The 22992-nt window shown below is 35.8% G+C and overlaps 2 protein-coding genes across 2 annotated transcripts; one reads left to right on the top strand and one right to left on the bottom strand.

Moving 5' to 3' along the window:
• The first annotated feature begins 2816 nt into the window (after window positions 1-2816).
• LOC115967220 lies at window positions 2817-3617 on the top strand. Its single transcript, XM_031086277.1, has one exon. It carries the CDS (start codon window positions 2817-2819, stop codon window positions 3615-3617), a length of 801 nt encoding a protein of 266 aa, XP_030942137.1.
• A 7930-nt stretch (window positions 3618-11547) lies between these two features.
• LOC115968575 (WD repeat-containing protein 91 homolog) lies at window positions 11548-19196 on the bottom strand. The gene is made up of 16 exons (XM_031087998.1): window positions 19032-19196; window positions 17203-17608; window positions 16999-17121; window positions 16539-16680; window positions 16154-16446; window positions 15412-15470; window positions 15151-15245; window positions 14710-14812; window positions 14504-14598; window positions 14361-14423; window positions 13786-13861; window positions 13589-13697; window positions 13171-13283; window positions 12971-13029; window positions 12089-12197; window positions 11548-11845 (listed from the first exon to the last, which is right to left on the bottom strand). Exons 2-16 carry the CDS (start codon window positions 17591-17593, stop codon window positions 11711-11713), a joined length of 1965 nt encoding a protein of 654 aa, XP_030943858.1. The 5' UTR covers window positions 17594-17608; window positions 19032-19196; the 3' UTR covers window positions 11548-11710.
• Window positions 19197-22992: the final 3796 nt, after the last annotated feature.

Genomic DNA, 22992 nt, shown 5'->3' on the forward strand with positions numbered 1-22992 from the left:
CAACTAAGTAACTCATTGGTCAATATAATCACATAATCAATCAATCAATCATCAATATATATATAAAAGCAGAGATCTCATGCAGAAGTGTATGAGGTTCTGCCATGTGGCGCTTTGTATGAGTACTTTTTCTTTTAGCCTTTCACCTCCCTTCTTCTTATCAATGATTAGTTTAAGCCATAAATGCAGAAAATTAAAAGATTTGGTTCTACTCCCTTTTCCAACTTCTTGAACTCTTCCACTTTTAATTTCATTAACTTAAAAAATGAAAGGTTTTCTTCATTTAATGTTAGTTTCCATGTTCTTTTATATATTCCAATTTCACAAAATATCAAAAGGCCAAAAAAAAAAAAAAAAAAGACTGGAGAGATAGAGAGACAAAGAGTGAGAAATTAGTGTCAAAGAGAGTATGAAATTGGTTTTGGTTTCAGGTGCATATGATCTAAACTTCTTAACAATACTATCAAAGCTTGATACAATGATTTAACAACATATGGGGTTTCTAAAAGGTATGTGTATTTTGTCTTTATTTATATTTTTGGAAAGTGTTTAATTTTTATAAGTGATTAAGGTACTCAGATGTAAGTAAAATTAAACGTAAGATATGATAGTATAAGTTTATATTTCCCTATTCAATTATTGTTTTATTTTTAATCTCTTGGCATGTATATTTAGTTTTGCGAATTAGAAATTATAAACCTTAAATCTTTGATGTTTAGCCTTCAAAAGTTCACACGTTTTCTTTTTTAAAAAAAAAAAAATACTTCTAAAAAAAAAGGAGAAAAGGAAATAATAAAAAAATTTATATTGGAAACGGTCAAATGTAAGAACTAAATATACATGTACACTTGATTAAACAAAAAAGGGCTAAAAGATGGCATTTGTTTATGAGGTCGCTCTCTGAAGTCTAGTCCCCTTTTTTCCTAAACTTCAGTGGAGCTTTTCTATCCCTGTCTCTGTACAGGTTTCCCAGTTCCCTCTAGTTCCCAGCAACTGGTAGGGAGATTCCAAAAGAATTTATTCACATCACAATCGGTACTTTTCTGCAATGGAATCCCTTGAGGGATTATGGAAAAAATTTTCCTTTCTCGACGAAGAAGAAACAGGAGTTGCGTGCCCAAAGAAGGATGCCCCCGAAAATTTCATCCTTGCTGCAAAGTTTATGACAAAGCGAGTGGTCAACGTGGAATCAGTTGCATGTACTTTCAGACCACTTTGGAGGCTAGAAAGGGATGTTCAGATTAAAGACATGAGAGATAATATTTTGTCTTTCAATTTTGAAGATGAGTGTGATCTAAACAGAGTAATTGAGCATGAACCATGGACATACGATAAGCATCTAGTTGTTTTCGAGAAAGTGGTAGAGAATGTCCCCATATCAGCGCTATCTTTCCAGTACACCTCCTTTTGGATCCAAATCCATGATCTCCCAATTCACTGCCTCAACTCAGAGACTCGTGAAGCAATAGGCAGTTCGCTGGGCACTCCACTACTCATGACTGACTTGGAAGGGGAAGGTGGTAAAGGAAATTATTTACAGGTCCGGGTCAGGATTGATATTACAAAACCCCTCAACAGAGTTCGAAAAGTATGGTCTGAAGGAGTAGTTATTGGATGCGCCATTTTGAAGTATGAGCGTTTGCCAAACTTCTGCTATTGGTGTGGACTGGTTTTGCATGATGATAGAGATTGCGAATGTTGGCTGCGGAGCAAAGGATCGTTGAAGAAGACAGACCAGCACTATGGGGATTGGATGAGGGCAGAGGTTGATCTTAATTCTAGAAAAACGTCCATCACAATACCTGGCTCCAAACCGAGGTACCCAAAATCAAAAACAACACCTAAACCACAACCCCGTAGCACAACCCAACCATCAGAATCTGAAACTTCCGACGTGCAAGACACAACAACGCCGTCCGGAAACCTTCACCCGGCACCGGCGGAAAACCCAAAACCATCCCCTCCCGATACACTTAATGGCACCATTAATGCTCATAATTCAGAGGCGAGAAGTGAGGAAAACCAAAACTTAAATGCTGCCAACGGCTATGCGAACATTCCAGAGTTGGTGCACGTTATGAAACTCAGCATTAAGTCAGACAATGATAGTGCAAACGTGGAAAACTGTCCAGCAATAACTCAGCCCATCAATACCCAAACCGCTAAGCCGAAAATGCCAGCCCAATACCACCCAACCCTAGACGAACAGCACATCACTGAAAAGCCCAGTAAACATACAAAAAGCCCTCCCAAAACACTACCAACCAAACCTACCTGGGTAAGGATTCCAAGTGACCATCAAAAAACCCCTAGCGACGTCCATATGTTTGAAACAGAGCATACGAGACCACAAATACCAGAGGAGGATTGCAGACCCATAAAACGGCAGACCGTGCCCCAGGATGATGCCCCTGAACCTTGTCAAACGGTGGTGGCTGCTTGGCAGCCCCGCCGAACACCATGAATGCTATTAGTTGGAACTGCCGTGGTTTGGGACGACCACGCACAGTTCAGGAACTCACCGAGTTAGTGAGAAAACACTCTCCCTTAATCCTCTTTCTGATGGAAACCAAAGCAAAGGATAGCTCCAGCTAGACAACGTGCATATTGTTTCTAGACAAAATACAGGGGGCGGCCTAGCTCTGTTTTGGAAGTCTGAAATTAATCTCCACGTTATCGACGCGTCGACCTCGCACATAGACGCAGTAATTAACCCAGGAGTGGATGACACCTGGCGGTTCACAGGTTTTTACGGAAATCCTGTGACAGCCAACCAGGAACACTCTTGGGCACTACTAAAGCACCTGAATCTAAAAATGGAACTCCCTTGGCTCTGCGTGGGAGACTTTAACGAGATTGTCAGAAACGAAGAAAAAATGGGCGGGCCATTACGACGAGAGAGACAAATGATGGAATTCAGAGAAGCCCTTGATTATTGTAGTTTTCGGGACCTGGGATTCGTGGGTGCACCCTTTACCTGGTGCAACAATCAGTATGACGGAACGGTCACGTGGATCCGTTTGGACAGAGCAATTGCTACTAATACTTGGATTCAATTCTTCCCATCAACCCGTGTACACCATATCTCAGGTTCACTTTCAGATCACTGTCCGTTATGGATTTGCACTGATGATGAGAATATTCGATTTTACAGGAAAAGAAGACCATTTAGATTCGAGGCAGCGTGGATGAAGGATGAAGGTTATGAAGGTGTAATAAGAAATTCATGGGAGGGACAATCCTTGTCCAACCCGATGGAAAGAGTGGTCAATAAGATTAACAGGTGTAGCCAATCACTTCAAACGTGGAGTAAACATTCTTTTGGAAACATTCGCCGTTCGCTGCACCAAAAGAAGAAACTACTAGTGCAGGTTGAGAAACAGTCCATGGGTGGATCAAATCACGACCAAGTAAGACTTTTGAAAGCTGAAGTTCATGATTTGATGGTGAAGGAAGAGTGCTTGTGGCAACAGCGAGCAAGGGTGGAGTGGCTGAAAGCAGGTGATCTCAATACCAGCTATTTCCATAGCCGGGCAAATCAACGTAACAGAAGGAATTTTATTTCCAAGCTGGTCCTTGACAGTGGTGAAATACTAGAGGACGAACAAAAAATTTGAAAAGCATTTGTGGACTACTTCCAATCCATGTTCTAGTCAACCAATATGTTTGGGCTTGATCAAATCCTCCAAGGTATTGAGCCAAAAGTGACACCACATATGAATGAAGACCTGACCCGGCCTTTCACAGCCATCGAAGTGGAACAAGCTCTAAAAAAAATGAAGTCCTTAACAGCCCCTGGCCCGGACGGTATGCCCCCACTCTTCTATAAATCTTATTGGAATATTGTTGGCTCAGATGTTATTGATGCAACTCTATCAGTTTTAAATTCGGGAATTATGCCACCAAATATAAACCACACCTTCATCACCCTAATCCCCAAAACAAAATCACCAACTAGTCCAAAAGATTTTCGCCCCATTAGCCTTTGCAACGTCATGTATAAGATAATTTCCAAAACCATAGCAAACCGCCTCAAAAAAATCCTCCCAAAGTTGGTATCCGAAACACAAAGTGCATTCATGTCCGATCGCCTCATCACTGATAATATCCTCATTGCTTTTGAAACTCTCCACCACCTAAAAAATAAAAGAAGAGGCAAAACGGGGTTCATGGCTTTGAAACTTGATATGAGCAAAGCATACAATAGGGTTGAATGGAATTTCTTAGACAAAATTATGGAAAGGTTGGGCTTTGATAGAAAATGGATAAATCTTGTTGGTTGTTGCATCCGTTCGGTATCTTTCTCCATCATGATTAATGGAGAGCCTCATGGCTTGTTCAATCCTAGTAGAGGGCTCCGCCAAGGAGACCCACTATCACCTTATTTGTTTCTTTTATGTGCAGAGGGCCTTCATTCACTAATACAACAAGCAGCCAACAATGGAGACTTGCATGGAGTGTCTCTATGTAAAGAAGGGCCGAAAATTACTCATCTGTTTTTCGCGGATGATAGCTTACTTCTTTGTAAAGCTAAAGATACCGACTGCCAAGCAGTGATGGACATCCTTACAAAATATGAACAAGCTTCAGGCCAAAAAATCAACCGTGAAAAAACCCAATTATTTTTCAACTCAAATACAGACATGAACACCAAAAATAAAATAAAGGACCAGCTAGGTGTGGAAGCGGTGACACAATATGAAAAATATTTGGGGTTGCCATCATTTGTAGGGAGAGCGAAAAGAGAAAGCTTCAGCTATATTAGAGAAAGAGTATGGCATAAAATACATGGATGGAAAGAAAAGCTCTTATCTCAAGCAGGTCGTGAGATCCTAATCAAATCGGTTATACAAGCAATGCCGACTTTTACTATGGGGTGTTTCAAACTCCCAAAGAGCTTGTGTAGGGACATTGAATCAATGATTCGAAAATTCTGGTGGGGGTACTCGGGAGAATCAAGAAAAATCCATTGGATAGCTTGGAAAAAACTTTGCACTCCAAAAATCCAAGGTGGTTTGGGTTTTAGGGAGTTGGAAAATTTTAACCTTGCACTCTTAGGCAAACAGGTGTGGCGCCTAGTGCAAAACAAAAACTCCATGCTCTATAAAGTCTTCAAGGCAAAGTTCTTTCCACATTGTTCGATCTTGGACAGTGAGGTAAAAACTTCAGGTTCATATGCTTGGCAGAGTCTCCTAAAGGCAAGGGAAGTTGTTAAACAGGGAGCATATTGGCGGATTGGGGACGGATCACAAGTACAGATCCGGGGGGATAGATGGCTGCCAGGTTTGCCCACCAAGCACATTATATCTCCCCAGAAAAATCTACCTAATAATGCCAAGGTATGTGCCCTTATTGATGAGGATAACCATAACTGGATTGAGGATAGAGTTGTGCAGGAATTTCTCCCCCATGAGGCTCAAGCAATACTCGGCATCCCCCTAAGCTATAACCGAACTAATGATTCTCTCATATGGGCTGGTACAAAGTCAGGAAATTACACAACAAGGAGTGCCTATAAAATGCTATCAAATTGTCCTGACCCAACCTTACCTGGTGCATCGGACCCCTCTGCCCAAAACAGCTGTTGGTGAAGAGTTTGGACTCTTAACGTCCCAAACAAAATAAAACACTTCATTTGGAGAGCATGTCATGAATCTCTGCCTACAAAAAAAAAATCTGCTCATTAGGAAAGTAACACGGACAGCAACCTGTGACCACTGCAATGAGGAAGTTGAAGACACAATTCACGCGCTTTGGGGCTGCCAAGTGCTCAAGGAAGTATGGTGGAATGAACACTACCTCAGAAATCAGCTATCTACACGATATGTGGATTTTAGAGACTTGTGGATAGGTATCATAAACTCTGAGGTACCCAAATTGGCTGAGAGATTTGCTTATGTTGCATGGAGCATATGGCACAAAAGAAATGCAACGAGAATGCAGTCCAGCTCACTCCCTTTCAACCGGATCTACCAGGACATGTGTGATAGGCTACAAGAATTTCAGGCAGCACGGGAACTTGCCATACCAGAGCAAATCCCAGCGGGACCTACTCATTGGTCTCCACCTCAACGTACACAGTCCAAAGTAAACTATGACGGTGCTCTGTTCCATGATACCAAACAAGCAGGAATTGGTGTGGTAGTTAGAAATTCAGGGGGAACAATACAAGGTGCACTCTCGGACAGGTGTTGTCTTCCCATGACTGTTGATGAAGTGGAGGCTCTAGCTTGCAGATCAGCAGTACTTTATGTAATACAGCTCGGACTTGAAGAGGTAGTGTTTGAAGGTGACTCCGAAACAATTACAAAGGCTCTCAATTCAGACTCGCCCTGTCTAAGCTCTTTTGGCCATATTATTGATGATGTTAAAAGTCTAGCTTTGAATTTTGTTTCAGTATCTTTTATCCATGTAAAACGTCAAGGGAATGTTGTGGCGGATAAACTGGCCAAGACAGCAAAGTTTTCCCCTTGCCCTCGTCTCTGGTTGGATGACATCCCTAGTGATGTGCAAAGACTTGTACTTGCTGATAAATGTTTTGTTGATTAATAAAAAGGACAGACTGGTTTCTCAAAAAAAAAACAAAAAAAAAACAAAAAAGGGCATATAGTGGCATTTTTAGAGTCAAATTAATTATGGTTACTTATGGATATGTGTTACAATTTTTTTTTCATTCATTATTGCTGACATTGGCAAGCCCTCAAGATGAAAATAAGAATTGCTGCCATTGGGAAGGAGTTCTTTGCAACAATCAAACAGGTCATGTACTTGGGGTTGAATTCCCACCTTTGCAAGGTACTACTTGAGTTGCCTTACTTAACTTTTCTGGATCTCAGTGGCAATGATTTTAAACAGAGTCATATCCCAAAGTTCATTGGTTCTCTCAGTACGTAACTTAAAATATCTCGATCTCTATCGGGCCAATTCCACTTCAGCTTGAAAACCTTTTGCACTTGCAATATCTTAATCTGAGCGAGAATGATTTGAAAATTATTGATTTCAAATGGTTGTCTCATCTGTCTTCATTAGAAGCCCTTAACCTAAATCTCATAAATCTTAGTAGCGTTGCCAATGATTGGCTGGAAGTTATGAGTCATCACCCTAATTTAACAGCCTTGAGTATGTCTGAGTGTGATCTTCCTCCAATGAGTCTCTCATCTCTTCCCCATTTAAATCATTCGAAATCTTTTACTTCTCTACAAAGTCTAGATCTCAGTAACAATCAATTTGCCCACATTCCAAAATCTTTTGGGGATATATGTACATTACGTACAACTCTTTGAGCTTATGAATAACTTGTCTAATGTGCAAAAGACTCGTTAGAAGTTTTGGAGTTATCATATAATCAAATTACGGGATTGTTGCCTAATTTTGCAATATTTCCATCTTTAAAAGAAATAAATCTTTCAGAGAACAAATTAAATGGGACTTTGCCCAAAAGCATTGGAAACACCTATATAATCTCGAGATTTTGATTGTTTATTCAAATTTTTTAGAAGGTGTGATCTCCGAATCTCTTTTCTCAAAGCTCTCCAAATTACAATCTTTAGTCTTGTTCAATAATAATCTTTCTTTGGAATTCAGCTTTGATTGGGTTCCCCTTTTCCAACTGAAAGATATATTTTTGACATCTTGTAATTTAGAGCCTAGATTTCCAAATTGGATTCGAACTCAAAGAAAAGTTTCCTTCCTTAAGATCTCTGATACTAAAATTTCAGATACCATCCCAGCAGAGTGGTTAGCAGACCTGCCTCCTACATTAAAACTTTTAAATCTTTCTAACAACCATATATATGGGCGGTTACCAAATGTGTCAACAAAAGGATTGAACGAACTTGCAATTGATTTGAGTGCTAACAGTTTAGAGAGTCCACTACCACATTTTCCAACAAATCTCACAATCTTGAATCTCTCTAAAAATCAATTTTCAGGATCAATCTCTTCTCTTTGTAAAATCAATGGTCCATTGTTGGCTTACCTGGACCTATCCCATAATAGATTATCTGGAAGACTTCCTAATTGTTTTGTGCAATGGCCAAAGCTACTCATTTTGAATTTAGCTGGCAACCACTTCTTTGGGGAAGTTCCAAGCTCTTTGAGCTCGCTGTCTGTGCTCAACACATTGAGTCTAAATAATAATAGTTTCTCTGGAAACTTACCTTCGTCACTGAGAAATTGCAGTTCCTTGACAGTTATGGACATGAGAAATAATAGATTTTCTGGGAACGTACCAGCATGGATTGGGGAACGCCTACCAAGCTTGATTTTTCTGTCTTTACGTTCCAATATGTTCAATGGAAGCATACCATTGCATTTGTGTTGGTTAAAACATTTACAAATCTTGGACCTCTCTTTAAATGACATTTCCGGAACTATACCACAATGCCTCAATAATTTCACAGCCATGGCTCAGAAAAGAAACTATTCATTGCGCAAGAATATTTTGATAGTGTAATGGTTGAGTTGAAAAGAAATGAGCATGAGTACCATGGTAGAAATCTTGGACTACTAAAGATCATTAACTTTTCAAGTAACAAACTAATTGGGAAACTTCGAAGTGAAATCTCAAGCCTTTTGGATTTGATTTCACTCAACGTATCAAGAAACAACTTGATTGGAGAAATTCCTCAAATGATTGGTCAGTTGAAGCAGCTTGAATCACTTGATTTGTCAAGCAATCAGTTTTCAGGCGAAATCCCATCTAGCATATCTGAGATAACTTTTTGGAATTCCTGAACTTATCCTATAACAATTTGTCTGGGAAAATTCCTTTGGGCACTCAACTCCGAGACTTCGATGCATCTTATTTTATTGGAAACAGGGCACTTTGTGGACCTCCAATCACACAAAAGTGTCCAGGTGAAGAAACACCAAGCCGAAGTGAAGCGACTACCAAAGATAATGAAGAGAATGAAGATGAATTGGGAAAATGGTTTTATGTGGGAACAGGGTTTGGATTTGCTATAGGGTTTTGGGGAGTTTGCAGTTCTTTGGTGTTAAAGCGTTCTTGGAGACATGCCTATTTCCTGTTATTGGACAACATGAAGGATTGGCTCTATGTAACAATAACCGTGAACATTGCAAGATTGCAAAGGAAGATTCAGAGGCAGGGATGACCACTTTGCCTGTAGAGATTAACAAGGTAATGTAATACGTATAGACAGCAATTAATTTATTCTTGTCATATTCATATCTTTGTTTTTTAGCCTAGAGCAAACGTAACTGCAAACATGGCAATTCTATATTTTTCATTGATACGAGCTTTGCCCTTTTCTTTTTCTTTTAAATAAAAAATCATTAATTTGTTTCAATTTTAGTGTTTTGTTTCCAACCTTATCTCACAATTTCTTGATTTTGCCGCACATGCCAAGAAGTATATTTTCATATTTCAAATTGGATATCAGGTAAGGTCGCATGGTGGTGCTTAAGGCGATATGCTTTATCCGCGTGGTAAATTTCAATTTGCATGAAGTAGTTCTACTTCTAATTCTATATATTTAGTGCATCCAGACTGATGGTTTTTTATATTTGGTACTAGTATCAGGAGTTGCTGCTATTGGTGCTCACGTCAAAATAAGTGTCAGAAACCGTATGTAACATTTGCGTGGGTGTGGATCTATATTATGCTTTGTTTCATTGCCTTTCTCAATTAAGCAAGTTAATTTACAAAGAGAAATTTTGTAATTTGAATCTAGTTTAATGTTTGAGTGTTACCATCCTGGACTATTTGCACTGTTACCTTTGTTGTTTCATATATATATATATATATATACCAATACTATTTTTTTTTTTTTTTTTGCTTTCACAAATAGATAATAATAATTAATTAAAATAAAGTTAGAATTATATTATTTGAGTTAATTAGATAGAGTGATAGACTAATTTTAATTTCCTTTTATAAATTTATAGAAATTAGATCGACTAACCTTGCATTATTAAAAATTATATATAATTTTTAATATGAAATAGACTATCATATTTGCCAATAAATTACCCAAAAAAAAAAACCTTATTTACAAACTAGCACAATCTAATCTTAAATATACAAATATTTTTATAACGTATACATATAAACATATGTAATATTTATTTAATATTATATGGGCACAATCACAACTTACTTTCTCTAACTGTCTTGTTTTCATTTTTTCCCTGAAATTATTTCATTTTTATCCCTATAATGTTAGTGTTAATGTTAAATATGTTTTCAATGTAATTCTTCTATCTATATCATTGTTAAGCCTCATAAAACAATGTAGTTTTGCTTTGATACAAAATATAAATTGCATCTTTATTGAGCTTTCTATCATTTACTACAAATCAAGAATTATTTATTTTTATCAAAACTTACCAAATAAGAAAAAAGTGTGTGTTAGGTTCTAAATATTTAGCATTAAATGTTTAGGAACTAAGTTTATGTATGTTGGCAAATCAAGTATAAAAACCTATCTAGTTTAAGATATTTATGCCTTAAAACAATGTTAGACATTACTCAAGTTGATTCAAGTTAAGATTCAAGAACAGGCAAACTATAGAAAGAAGAATTAAGAAATTGCAAGGAAAAAAGTTCGACCAATTGAAAATCATTTTCTGCAGATATTAAATCAAGCCCAAAAGCCCTCAAAACGTTTAGGGATTGAGTCCAACACTGCTAGGTATAAAAGGAAAACTCTAATTCACGTTTCAGAAGTCTTGGGAAGTCTTGTAAGTTACTCCTGTGAGATTTGAGAAATTCTGTAACCTTCTAATTCAACAAACATCTATCGAAAAGAAGATCCAAACACAAGAACCGGTTGAGTTAAGTTGCTGCATACAAGATTAACTATTGCTGATGGCCTAAAGCTTTGAATGGAATCTCAAAGTCACAAACAGGAGTGTTAGTGTGCAAAAAATTCAAATAGAATAATCTGTGAATTTGAAGTTGCATGTGGTCACGTGAGTAAGTACTATAAGAGGTAGTTTTAGATTTAGGGAAAAATCTATTGTAAAACTTCCATTCTATATGGTGAATTTGTTTCCTTGAAAATTGTTTGGATTAAATCCTCTCCAGGTTTTTTATCTTGAAACTAGACGGTTTCATTGGTTTTCCTGGATTATCATATCGCTTGTCTTCTTTACTTTTCCGCACTTAGTGATATGATTGTTTTTGTTTAATTAACCTAAATCTGAATAATAATCCTAAGTAACAACTTAGTTAATTAGATTAAACAATCTAAATTTACAGAAGTCTAAACAAACAAAGAAAGTGGAAGTGAGAGTAATTATTAATGAGAGAGAGATAGAAGAGAGCTATTAACTAAAAGTTTTTAAGCAATGAATGAAGAGAAAGTGTACATATTAAGGGCATCCATAACATCTACAAAACCTAAGGCAACAGCATATTGAAATTCTTCTACGCAAAAATATAAAAATAAAAATAAAAATAAAAAAATAAAAAATAAAAAGGAGGAGAGAACAGCACCCTCTCTCTCTCTCTCTCTCTCTCTCTCACACACACACACACACACTTTAGCAGATATAAACAAAATAAAGTATTAAATAACTACATCAATGAATGGCTAGTAAACTATAAACGCCCTGTGCAACCAATTATATAACATCCATACAACCCAAAGCTCAGATGCACACCAACGTGAAACTCATGTTAAACCAAGTAAACTTCATTCCAACTGACCAAGAATAAAAGGGAGATGTAGATGCGAGTAGCCTTTTATAGAATAGACGTTACTCGAACCGAGTTATCAGCTGATCCAGTCAAGAAGATGGGCAAAGTCGGGTGCCAATCAACCGTTGTTATAGCAGCAGTGTGTGGAAGAGTTCTCAACCCATTTCTTTGACCACGAACCTGAGCCAAGTTAAACAAACGATAAATTAAATTAGAATAATCAGTACGGCAAAATCAGCATTTGTAATTCTGGTCAATATATTGATCAGGGTCAATAGCAAGTCAACTCTGATTGCCATAGATTAAAGAACAAAGGACAGCGAATGACATTGTGTGCACTTGGACGTGTCTTCATGCACACAGGCACAGGCATACACATATGAGAATGAGAAACAAGAAGGTTGGGGTGGGCGAGAGATCAACCTGATATATAGGTGCTCTTACTGAACCAGATGTCACCAGTAGCCTCCTCCCGTTAGCATCTAACGCCATTTCATGTCTGCAAAGTTTTGAGCTCTCAGCATCACAGAACCTACAGAATGGAAAAGAATCAAGTTATCAAGGTTCCTTCAGATAACACAACAATATAGAAGATGCAACTATAATAACAAACACCAGAACATGACAGATTTTTACGGGGCAACAGCATAAAACAATATGTGCAAAGGCAGTACCAACATTATAAAAAGTAATGGGTTCACCACTGGGAAAGTGAGGGAGACGGATTATGCACAGCACACGATCCTCCACAAAAATTAACAGAATCAAATAAATGTCATAGTTTATTTTAGTATTTATGTGATTTCAATCTTCCATGAACCTTCACTAGTTATAAAACCAATGAATTAGGGGCAGAACTAGGATTTTATGAATTGTTGGGGGGGGGGGGGGGGGAAGGAAATTATAGCAAATACAAAATTGAACTAATTTAATTGAGTCATACAGAAAGGAAAAATTATGCTCATGTAGTGGATTAGGCAAATTAGACCACAGGCCCACCATAGCGCCTATGTCTAATAACATAAAGCTCCAATGATATTGAACAACATTATAATTCCATAATCCTCCAATTTGAAATATAAGTAGTATAATATCCCAGTTCCACAACACATTGGCTATTACATCATTGAGTACCTAGAAAGCATTTAATGAATCTCACTTTTTGTGAAAGTTCAAGAACTACAATGACAGTTAAATGTCAGAACCAGTCAGTACAGCTAATCTTAACCAATATATTCTTTTCCTAAGGATAATAGTCTTAACCAAAATTCACTTTAGATAACAGAGTGCCAGCAAGACAAATACCTACTACAGTTTCTTGACCATAGGACTTGACCTTGGTTTTGCAAGCTCCATTCAAAAATCTAACACCAAAAAACAAATTCTGTGAGGGTTATATTAGCATAATATGGCAAAACCTTATGCTATATAAAGTTCAAAGAAAAAACTAAGCTGTATTTACAGAGCTATGCCTAAATTTGAATTGAAAACCAAGATATACTTGCCTTTCCATCTGACCCCAAGCTAAAAATGCTTGTCTCATCAGGCCCAAAAAGAAGAGAGCTTATCGCAGAATCATGTGCAGGCCACCCAGTAATTTGTAGACCAGCAGCCATGTCTTTGACAAGTTAAGGGGTATGCATAATAATGCGGGTATTTCTGCTCAGGCACCCTCATCCGTGATTATTGGGCAACATTTTCTTTTCATTAACCATTTAATTTTCCATCAAATGACTAGGTTAACCCCCCAGTTAAGATACAAGTAAGCCTCCGAAATGCACTTAAAAGGGCCGGGTTAGCAGAAAAGGAGTTTGTCTTCTTAAGTATGTGCAACCACAAATTTTAAAACCAAAGGTTTTTGTTTTCACATGCAAACTGGATAAATGCAGATTAAGTAACCAGGTCATATAATCATAAGGATACCAAACATGTGAATCATTCCATCAGTAGCAGAAGCTGCTAAAATCTTCCCATTGTGATTGAAGCATAAAGAAGTTATTGCAGGTGGATCTTTACCAAGAGGAAGGACTGTCTTCACGAAAGGCAAAGATCATTAAGGGATAAAATAAAAACTGGCAACTGAGTGCAAAAATAAAGTTCTAAGACAAACAGTCACGAACCACAGGCTTCCAGGTTTTCATGTTCCAGACAGTTAAGGAAGCAAACCCTAAATTGTCGTTAGAACTTGAGCCATTCCTACAAAGAAAATGAGTTCCTATTAATCTATTGCACCAGTAGAAAGAACAATAAAATTGATAAAATAAGAAAAACTAAAAAAATGGTAAATAATTGATAAGAAAGATAAACCCATGTTCAATCTCCTGAAAATTGTGTGATTGGGAGATCAGGGTCCATAAGAAACACTCCCAATGGTTTTAACCAATACTAAAGTCATTTCAGTAGCACAATGCAAGCATAATGCTCTTTTTATTTAATTATTATTATTAATTTATTATTGAAGTTTTACACATGCATCCAATGGGTCTTGAACTCTAAACCTTAAACTCCATCCCATTCCTTGAATTTTTATTTATTTATTTATTCTTTTTTTTGGGGGGGTGGTTGGGGAGCTCATTGGCATAGCAGTAGCATCATACTTATAGTAGAGGTGTTATTGAACAGATCTCCAGACAACCACAGAATGTCGTATTTTAACACTTCCATACAAACATTTAAGACTATTAGAAGAAAATACCCTTTGGAGGCGGCAGCAGAAACAAAAATTGGTTCTACAGGGCTGCACTTTAGATCCAAGACACTGCAGCACCAAAAAGATGTTAAGAGCAAACACCAAGGAAGAGGAGAAGTGCAGCCATAGTATGTATATATAGGATAAACCTTGGAAATGCTTCAGTTGTGCTGAGATCACAGACAACTCTCTTTGCATCAACATTCCATGCTTTAATGCCTCCATCAGCTGTGCCTATGAGAAGCTTTTGTCAAAAAGAACCACAACTTAAAAGAATGAATTTCGATCTCAAATAATCAACATCATTCAATATCAAACCATATATGCAATCACTCATAAAGGCAAATTTACATACCAAGCGGTCAGATTTACACTCCCAGTCAAGTGACATGATCTTTGCCCCACAATAAATGGTCGCATTTCTTGATGCTGGAGTTGAAGAGTCATATGTCCATATCCTTTGTTTTAAATGTGTGGAGAATAATAAGGAATCAACTTGAAATCAGCACATAATTAGAAATTTAAAAAAAGGTACATGCACCAAGCCTTCTCAGGCATGCTCAACAACCAAGGTAGTCACAACTCAAATCAATAACCCATCTACGCAGGATAAATCTAGAAAATGTTTCTCTTCTTCTTCTTTTCCTCTTTTTTGAGAAAAGGGGTGGGGATCCATCTAAATCCATTTTAGCATATAGGAATTTCAATACATACAAGCCATAAGGGACAAGGAATCTTAAACCCTTGCATTAAATCTTTATTAAGTTTAATGTTACCTACTTGCAAAAAAGAATACCTTACTGTACCATCTATAGAAGCACTGGCTATATTGTTCCCTGATGCAGAAAAGCGACACCGACTGATTGGACTTGTGTGACCCAAAAATGTCTCCTAAAAACCATGGTATTCCAGAAATTAGAGACACTCCAATAAAGCATAGCTTAGACATACAGGAAAAGAACAAAATGTCTTTGTAGAAAGGTACAAATTGATAAATGAAAATGATCTAAATCTAAAAACTTCAAATTTTGAAATATGGATTTATCAGATATTTTACCTGAAAGTCTACTTTAACTTCTGGAAATTCTTCTTCTATGTGAACTTCCCTGCCATTTTCTGCCACACCAAATTCAATAATTACTTAACCAGCAATGAGTTCATAAATACTATCACAATTAACTCACATATTCAAGTAAAAAACATGAAATCAGAAACCAGATTAAAAAGCTCAACCTGCAATACCATACAGTGAAAAAATTAATTTGACTGTTTCCTCAGGGAAAAAAAAAAAAAAACCAAATAATGAGTTCTCAAACTGGTTCAGTAAAATAAATGATTCTTTACATTACCATGCTGTCAACCACTCATACAGAATCTTGATTCTCTTTAGATCTCTTTAAAGATTATATCTACATTTTAGCCATCTTTTGCTGTTCAGATTAACAATACCATTTCACACATCAACTCTCTTGCCACTGCAGTCATTTTTTTTCCCTAAATATTCTACATTAGCCAATGGATCTGCTCATATAATGAAGCATAAATGTAGGGTTACTTTACACATTTTTTAAATTTGCAAATTTTTTACATTATCTGCCCTTATCTTTCACAACTGCTCTACTAGACTTCTCTAAATTTACAGGTTTCTGATATCATCTATCTTATCCTCCCACTAATGAAAGCTCAACATGTCACCCCATAAATGTCAACTACTCCTATAATTTTTATAAAAAAACTTCCATTAGCTTGTTCACTATCATGAACTTATGGAAGAGAAACTGTACAGAACAGCAATATACCAATACAAGGGCCATCTTGCCACATTTGACTGGAATCACCAGTTCTACCATCTCCCATATCAGGATTTGATGAAGTGGTTGAATCATGAAACAACTTGGACTTGGTAAGCTCAGATTGAACTTGAGAAGGCCCAGTAACATAATCTTGATCCAGCACTGTTTCAGCTAATTGTGGAGTAGCAGGAGCACAGGCTTCATGTATCTCCCTGTATATAATAGGATCTTCTTCATGCATAAAACTTGATGAACTTTTGGTTTGTCCTGTGCTTGCATCCAGTAGAGATGAAGCATTACTGAGTTCCAAAAAAAAAGGATGACAGATATCAAAATAGTTCTGTCTATAGCTGTTATAGTCAAAATGGAAATAGCAAAGACCATTCCTTACCACTTTAACCGACCTAATTGAGCTTCTTTTTCCTCCAGTAAAGCTTGAAGTTGTGACAACTTAATATTGAGTTGCTTTATATCCTTTCTGAGACGGTTGGCAGTATTCTTCTCTGCACTGATCTTTAATAGGGCAGGGAGGCGTGGTGTGGTTAAGGATATATTCTCAAAACTCAGTCAGTAATAAATTGACTTTTTCTTTTAAAAAATGAAAACTTGAAGGATTTTTTTTTTTTTTTTGGGAGCAAACTTAAGGGCATTTTTTAAACAAAACTGTTTTTAAAATGATGGTTGTGAACTAGTAAATGCATTAGATTTTTTTTATGACATGAAACCTCACTAAGGTAGGGCCTTTTGGATTCACCCCTAGGGAGTAAATGCATTGGAAATATAGGGGAATGGTGAAACCAAAGTATCAAATTATATTATATTATATATATATGAATTGCTCTGAAGGATATGAGTTCCATTAAAGATCTCACTAAAGAAGTTCCTCACAGAAAGACGTAAGGCCTCATACCATTCCTTTGAGAAATAAATACGAAATTCAGGATCCAGGTTTGGGTTCTTTATATATGGAATGGCTGCACCACATGCCCAAAATTATAAATCAAGGAGAAGGTAGTCCAGTAGAACACAATAGAATGAATAAAAGAGAAACCCACCAAACCATGCAGTCCAGTCCTTGCCCCTCTGCAAAAATTCATTGCCATTCATCTCGAACAAATCTACAACTTTGTCCCTCCTCCCTGATTGTATGGCATGAGCAATATAGTATCGCAGAATTGAGACCTCCAATTTAGACAAAGTAGCAATAAGTACAGTTTCAGATGCTGAAGAAAAGCACTTCTTGAAAAAGCTCAAGAGACCAATTAATTTTTCTGCCTGAAATTTGGGTACGTATACTGAGAAGATTAAGTCTAAAATCTTATCCACTTGAAACCCTTTACCAATATCTGTGCCTAATTCACTCTCAAAAGTTTTCAGAGTATTAGTAAATCCTCTGAAGACAAGAAACTCCCTCACAAGTTCCTCAGCATACTGAATGTTCTCCATCTTTTTCTGCTACACCTACAATGATAAAGATACCTTCAGCCCCATAATTACTTGCATCTTTAACATAACAGAAATTTTTTTTTTTTGGGGGGGGGGGTGTTTAAGTCCCTGAACAGGAGACTGCACTATATACATCTCACTAAGAAACAGACGTATGAAATGTAAACAGTAAAAAGTATATGCCTTCATATGGGATTATCTAATTGTACATTTCTACACTCACTAGAAAAGTAAATCTGACTATATTAGTTTCCTACTTCAATTAGTTCGTATGTCATATCCACAATTTCTACATGTATGCACATAACTGCTTCATTCTGTAATTTATAAAAAAAAAAGACTGCTTCATTCTGCACATAAGAGCAGTCCTGTAACATATAACAAATGCCTAATTGCAAAAAGTAATTAAATCTTATTTCAGTAACAACAAAAGCAACCAAAGAGTACATTAATGAAGACGCTGATGATAATGGTGATGGTGACAACAAAGATGACAGAAATAAATGACAATGACAATAAAAAATAAATAAATATTTCATTGCAACAACAGCTTAATGTAAATGCAAATAATACACAAACCCGAGGGTAATGCACCAGGGCTTAAACTCAAAATGAGTATTCAAGGTCAAAACAACATTCATTAGCCCTGATATTTAAAACCAGGGCATGTCCTTCATACAGGAAGGAGGAAACTAACATATTATGGGAAGTAAGATATTGGGACTCTAACGATGTCAGTCTAGAAAAGGTGTGGAAAGGGGTTGGGCCAGGTACAGTAAGTATCATACATGTGTTCAAAGAAGCTAAAATTATAAGAAATAGGACAAATTTCAAACATTGATAGTAATAAGTTCATTGAGCTACCTTGCAACACATCAAACTTGCTCAATACCGTTTCAATTTCAGCAGATATGAATACTTGCTAAATACCTACTCAGTACTGAATCTAATACATGGGGCTATCAGAACTTGTTAATTCTCGTATAAAATCACATTCCAATTTCCATTTCAAATTCGCAGTTTGCGCGAAGGATCACACAAACAGGTAACTCCAGTTCCTTCCATAGCAAATCACATACCCAAAATTCAAGATTGACAGTCTAAAACACCAGCTCTACCAAATTAGCCATTCCACATGGGAAAGTTCCATTTTTTTTTTGTCAAAACACACAAACATTCACATATTAATCCAATTCAAACACGCCCCACAAGTCAAAGTCCCACTTAACAGATACTAATTCGAATTCCCTGTTTACCCATTTGATTTATTTCACTATTTAGCAAAAAACCACACAAAAGCTATCAAATTTGAAAAGAAAATCACTTCAAGCTGGAATTTTGTCAACAAATTTAAGTTTCTAAAAGATCTACTAGGGTTCACTTTGTTTAACAGTTCAAAGATAAAATGGAATTGGAAGAGAATTTGTGAGGATAGTACCTTGTAGAATTGCAGAGGAATCGAAAATGCACGAACTTGAAGGGTAAGCTCTGACACTTTAGGGAGGGAGATACGTCGTTTTACATATATGATGATACGGTGTTTGGTTACCAGGGTGACTGGAGGTCAGGATTGGGCTAACAGACTTAAGAGGCCTACACTACTAAATGTGGGCAGAATTCTATTTCTAAACCATCCAAAGCAAAGGAACAGCCCAATCCAAATAACCCCCCACCCCCTCAAAAAAATTACCTCTTATTATTATTATTTTTTTTTTATACATATAATAGAATTTAAACATATAACATACACTTCATGGAGATGACTCTAATTATCACGTTAATTTGGGGTGTAGACAAGGTTCGTACATCAGATTTCTCATTCAATAATAAAATATTTTACCAGTTGTTGTTAAACAAGATTAATATCACTCACACTCTATATCTTAACTAAATAGTAAAAAATAATGTGAGATAATGAAGTATCACATTATCATACTCCAAGAATACCTAATAACTTTTCCCTTAATTTACCTTGGTCCTACTTTTGAACAGTCATGAATATATTATCTTTTGCCCAATTTTTTGTGTTCCACTTTTTTCTCTACTAATCACAACTTTTTCTATACATTTTTTTTTTCCACTTTAAAATTTAGCTATTTTATAAGAAGAGAAAACAAAAATACGTGAAAAGTTATTATTGATGGAACATAAAGCTATTATTGATGGAACATAAAGCGGAAACATCATCATTCATTTTCTTGTTAATTAATGTCTTTACTTTTAATGTTTGTTTTGCCTTGTTTTAATTGGGTTCAACTTACCCATTTCCCTCTCCCTTATGTGTGTGTATGAGTTTGTTTCTATATTAAAAAAAAAAAGGGTAATTGTCTCATATTACTTAAGAGAATATGTTGTAGTTAGTATAATTTGTCTCATTCTCCTTAAAAGATACCGTGGCTTTTTAATAGAGTTTGTGAAGTGTTTTTATGTTAAAACTTATTTCCCTCTCCCTTGTGTTTGTGTTTGTTTCTCAAAAAAAAAAATAATAATAATAAATTGTGTTCAACTTATTTACATTATTATCTTCTCACAAATTTCTATTCCTCTCTTTGTGTTCCACCTTTTAATCAAATTTCACTAATATATATATATATATATGAAACGTAATTTAACAAAAATATTTTAATTACATATTTATAATATTATTTTATATAAATGGAGAATATGTTATTAAAAATATTTTTGACTAATTTGAACATATCCAAAAATATTAAATAAATAAATAAAATTGTACACTCGAACACATGTAACATTTTACATAAGTTTAAATTATTATATAAGTTTAGAATTATAGCATTTTTTTTTCTTTTCAAATATAAGTATAATGCCTGTGTTATTGAAACCTGAATTTTAAATAATCTCTAATTTATAATGCCTATTTTGTTTGCATTTTTTAGCCCAAAACTAAAAGGTATGGCCCAAATGGAGCTCGTACTTCAGTGGGATGTCTTAGGCCTTTGGGCATCCTTGGATGTAGCTTGTACTTTGGTGGAATGCCCTTATGTTCATGTACATTTATCTTGGTCGATTCAAATGGTTCAATCATGCCTGGAACGAGGGCTACGGGCCCTATAAGGTTGATTTCAAGGGTTCGTGCTTTTGTAATTGGGCTTATTTTCTTGGAAAGGTATGTCTTGGGCCTGCCCAAATCTTAGGCCCAATGTTGTTTCCTTAAATTTGGGATTCCACATCCCTACACTATTAATAGAAATATTTTTTTCACATGAAAAAAATTTATAAATTTATTACATATATTTTTTATGTGAGCATAACAATTTTTTTAGCAAGAATCAGACAAAATGCTTGAATTAAATAAATTTGAAATTTAGGGTAAATTTAATCAAACTTTTGTTAAGCTATTGTTTTATTTTAAAATTTTTTTAAAGAAGTCTCTTGCAATAAAGTGCTTGCATCTTAATTATGTATCTTGTAGAGCTGCAAGATACTGTCTTTTTATAAGCAAATTACAGTTTTGTTAGCAATAAAAATAATAACTAGTCTCTTTTGCATGCGTCATGTGCATTCTTAAAGGGTTTTTTTTTTTTTTTTTTTTAACAGATTTTTCATTCATTCCAATTTAAGATTTATGCATTGGTCCTATGATATTTAGGCATTTGTCAATTACTGAAAAATAGCTAAAAGTGTGATGAGACCTAGCTACCACCAAAAAATCAAAATCAAAATAGCATTGAAGTCATTAGTTTGTGTGGGTATGTTCATTTTTGGGTGCTTAGTCTCATCACACTCTTAGTTATATCGGTGTGTTCATTTTTTGGTGCTAAGTCTCATCACACCCTTAGTTATATCAGTGATTGGAAAATGCATAAATATCATTGGACCAAAGCAAAAACTTCAAATTGGAATGAATGAAAAAATTGTCATTAAACCAAAAATAAATAAAAAGCCTCTGAGCATAGATGCTAGTATTCCATAACTATCACCCATTTTTTCAAGTTGCTTAAAATTAAATTGGCAATTGTGTTTGTTTTTGAAAAATTAGTATAATTAGAAATCAAAATTTTAAAACATTAATAAAATTTGCCCTAAAAAAACATTAATAAAATTGAATGCCACTTGAACTAATGACACATAATGATATGCACATGCTCAAAGAAGACCTTTCTTTTGGATGAAAAAATTTCATTGGCTTCTAATCATTCGCGCATAGGCCATGCTCAAAGGCTCTTATATATTATTTTTCTCAATATTGAACTTTTATATGTTTTTAGGAGATCAAAATTATTGATAAAAAGAAAAGTCATAGGTGTAAATTTAGAAAATTATAGTTCCAACTTAGGAACATTAATACTTAACCTAAAAGCTTAGGCCTTTTATATCAACAAAAGAATTTAGATTCCACTAGTTACTAGATTGAGGATTCTCCTTGATTTTTAATATCAACACCTTCACAGGTTGGTGAGGACAAAATAAAGACCCCTCAATGACTCTATCAATTACAAAAAGAATGCAGGTGTTGCTGGATTTCCAGAATGTTTCGATCGTGGTAATATGAGGTTTGAGTGGTGGTTTGGCTTTAATGTGGAAGGCTGACATTACCGTTGATATCCAAGCCTATTCTAGATCTCATCATCATATATATCTCGACAATATTTGTGAATGATGGTGTGCGAAAATGGTTGTTAAATATTAGCATTGATACACTATGTTGAATATGCTAGTATGGATGCGGAAGCGAAAGCATAAAGTATAAAACACAATAACACACGAGAGTTACATGGTTCAGCCTAATGGCCTACATCCACGGAGAAAACCCTAAAGGTCTACATCAATAATATATTATAGGGTAGTACAAATCCTGTGTTACAATAAATCATAACATGTGTATATATAGTAGATTAAACCCTAGACTAATAGACTTCTAGTACAAGTAGGAGACTTGGCTTGCACACAAAGTAGAATTAGGCTTAGGCCTATACTAATGGGCTAATATATCTTTAATACCCCCTCTCAAACTCAAGATGGAAGCTTGAGATTTGATAAGGTTGAGAAGATCCCTTGAAAGAAGTTTGGCTTTGTGACGGTAGTTTGAGGAAGGCAATGGTCTTTCAATGTTGATGCGACTTCTAACGGTGGCTTGACTATACCGGAGAGTTTTGAAGGCAGCAGTAGGAAGCCAAAGAAGATGAACGCAGCGAAAAAAAAAACACCGAGGAAGACAAAAATTGCTTTTAAATATACCGTAAGGACAGAAAACCATGGCCACAAGAAGGTGGCTCTGATACCATGTTAAATATTAGCATTGATACACTATATTGAATATGCTAGTATGGATGCGGAAGCGAAAACATAAAGTATAGAATACAATAACACACAAGGGTTACGTGATTCAGCCTAATGGCCTACATCCACGGAGAAAACCCTAAAGGTCTACATCAATA

Source organism: Quercus lobata, chromosome 11 (assembly GCF_001633185.2).
Source record: "Quercus lobata isolate SW786 chromosome 11, ValleyOak3.0 Primary Assembly, whole genome shotgun sequence".
Classification (NCBI taxonomy): Eukaryota; Viridiplantae; Streptophyta; class Magnoliopsida; order Fagales; family Fagaceae; genus Quercus; species Quercus lobata.

Excerpts from the sequence above, each read along its gene's own strand:
- LOC115967220 (XM_031086277.1), top strand. The coding sequence starts at position 2,817 with ATGGAACTCCCTTGGCTCTGCGTGGGAGACTTTAACGAGATTGTCAGA.
- LOC115968575 (XM_031087998.1), bottom strand. The coding sequence starts at position 17,593 with ATGGAGAACATTCAGTATGCTGAGGAACTTGTGAGGGAGTTTCTTGTC. Across the intron at positions 17,122-17,202 it reads GGACTGGACTGCATGGTTTG|CCATTCCATATATAAAGAAC; the intron begins GTGGGTTTCTCT and ends CATGTGGTGCAG. Across the intron at positions 14,599-14,709 it reads AGTGTAAATCTGACCGCTTG|CTTCTCATAGGCACAGCTGA; the intron begins GTATGTAAATTT and ends TTTTGACAAAAG.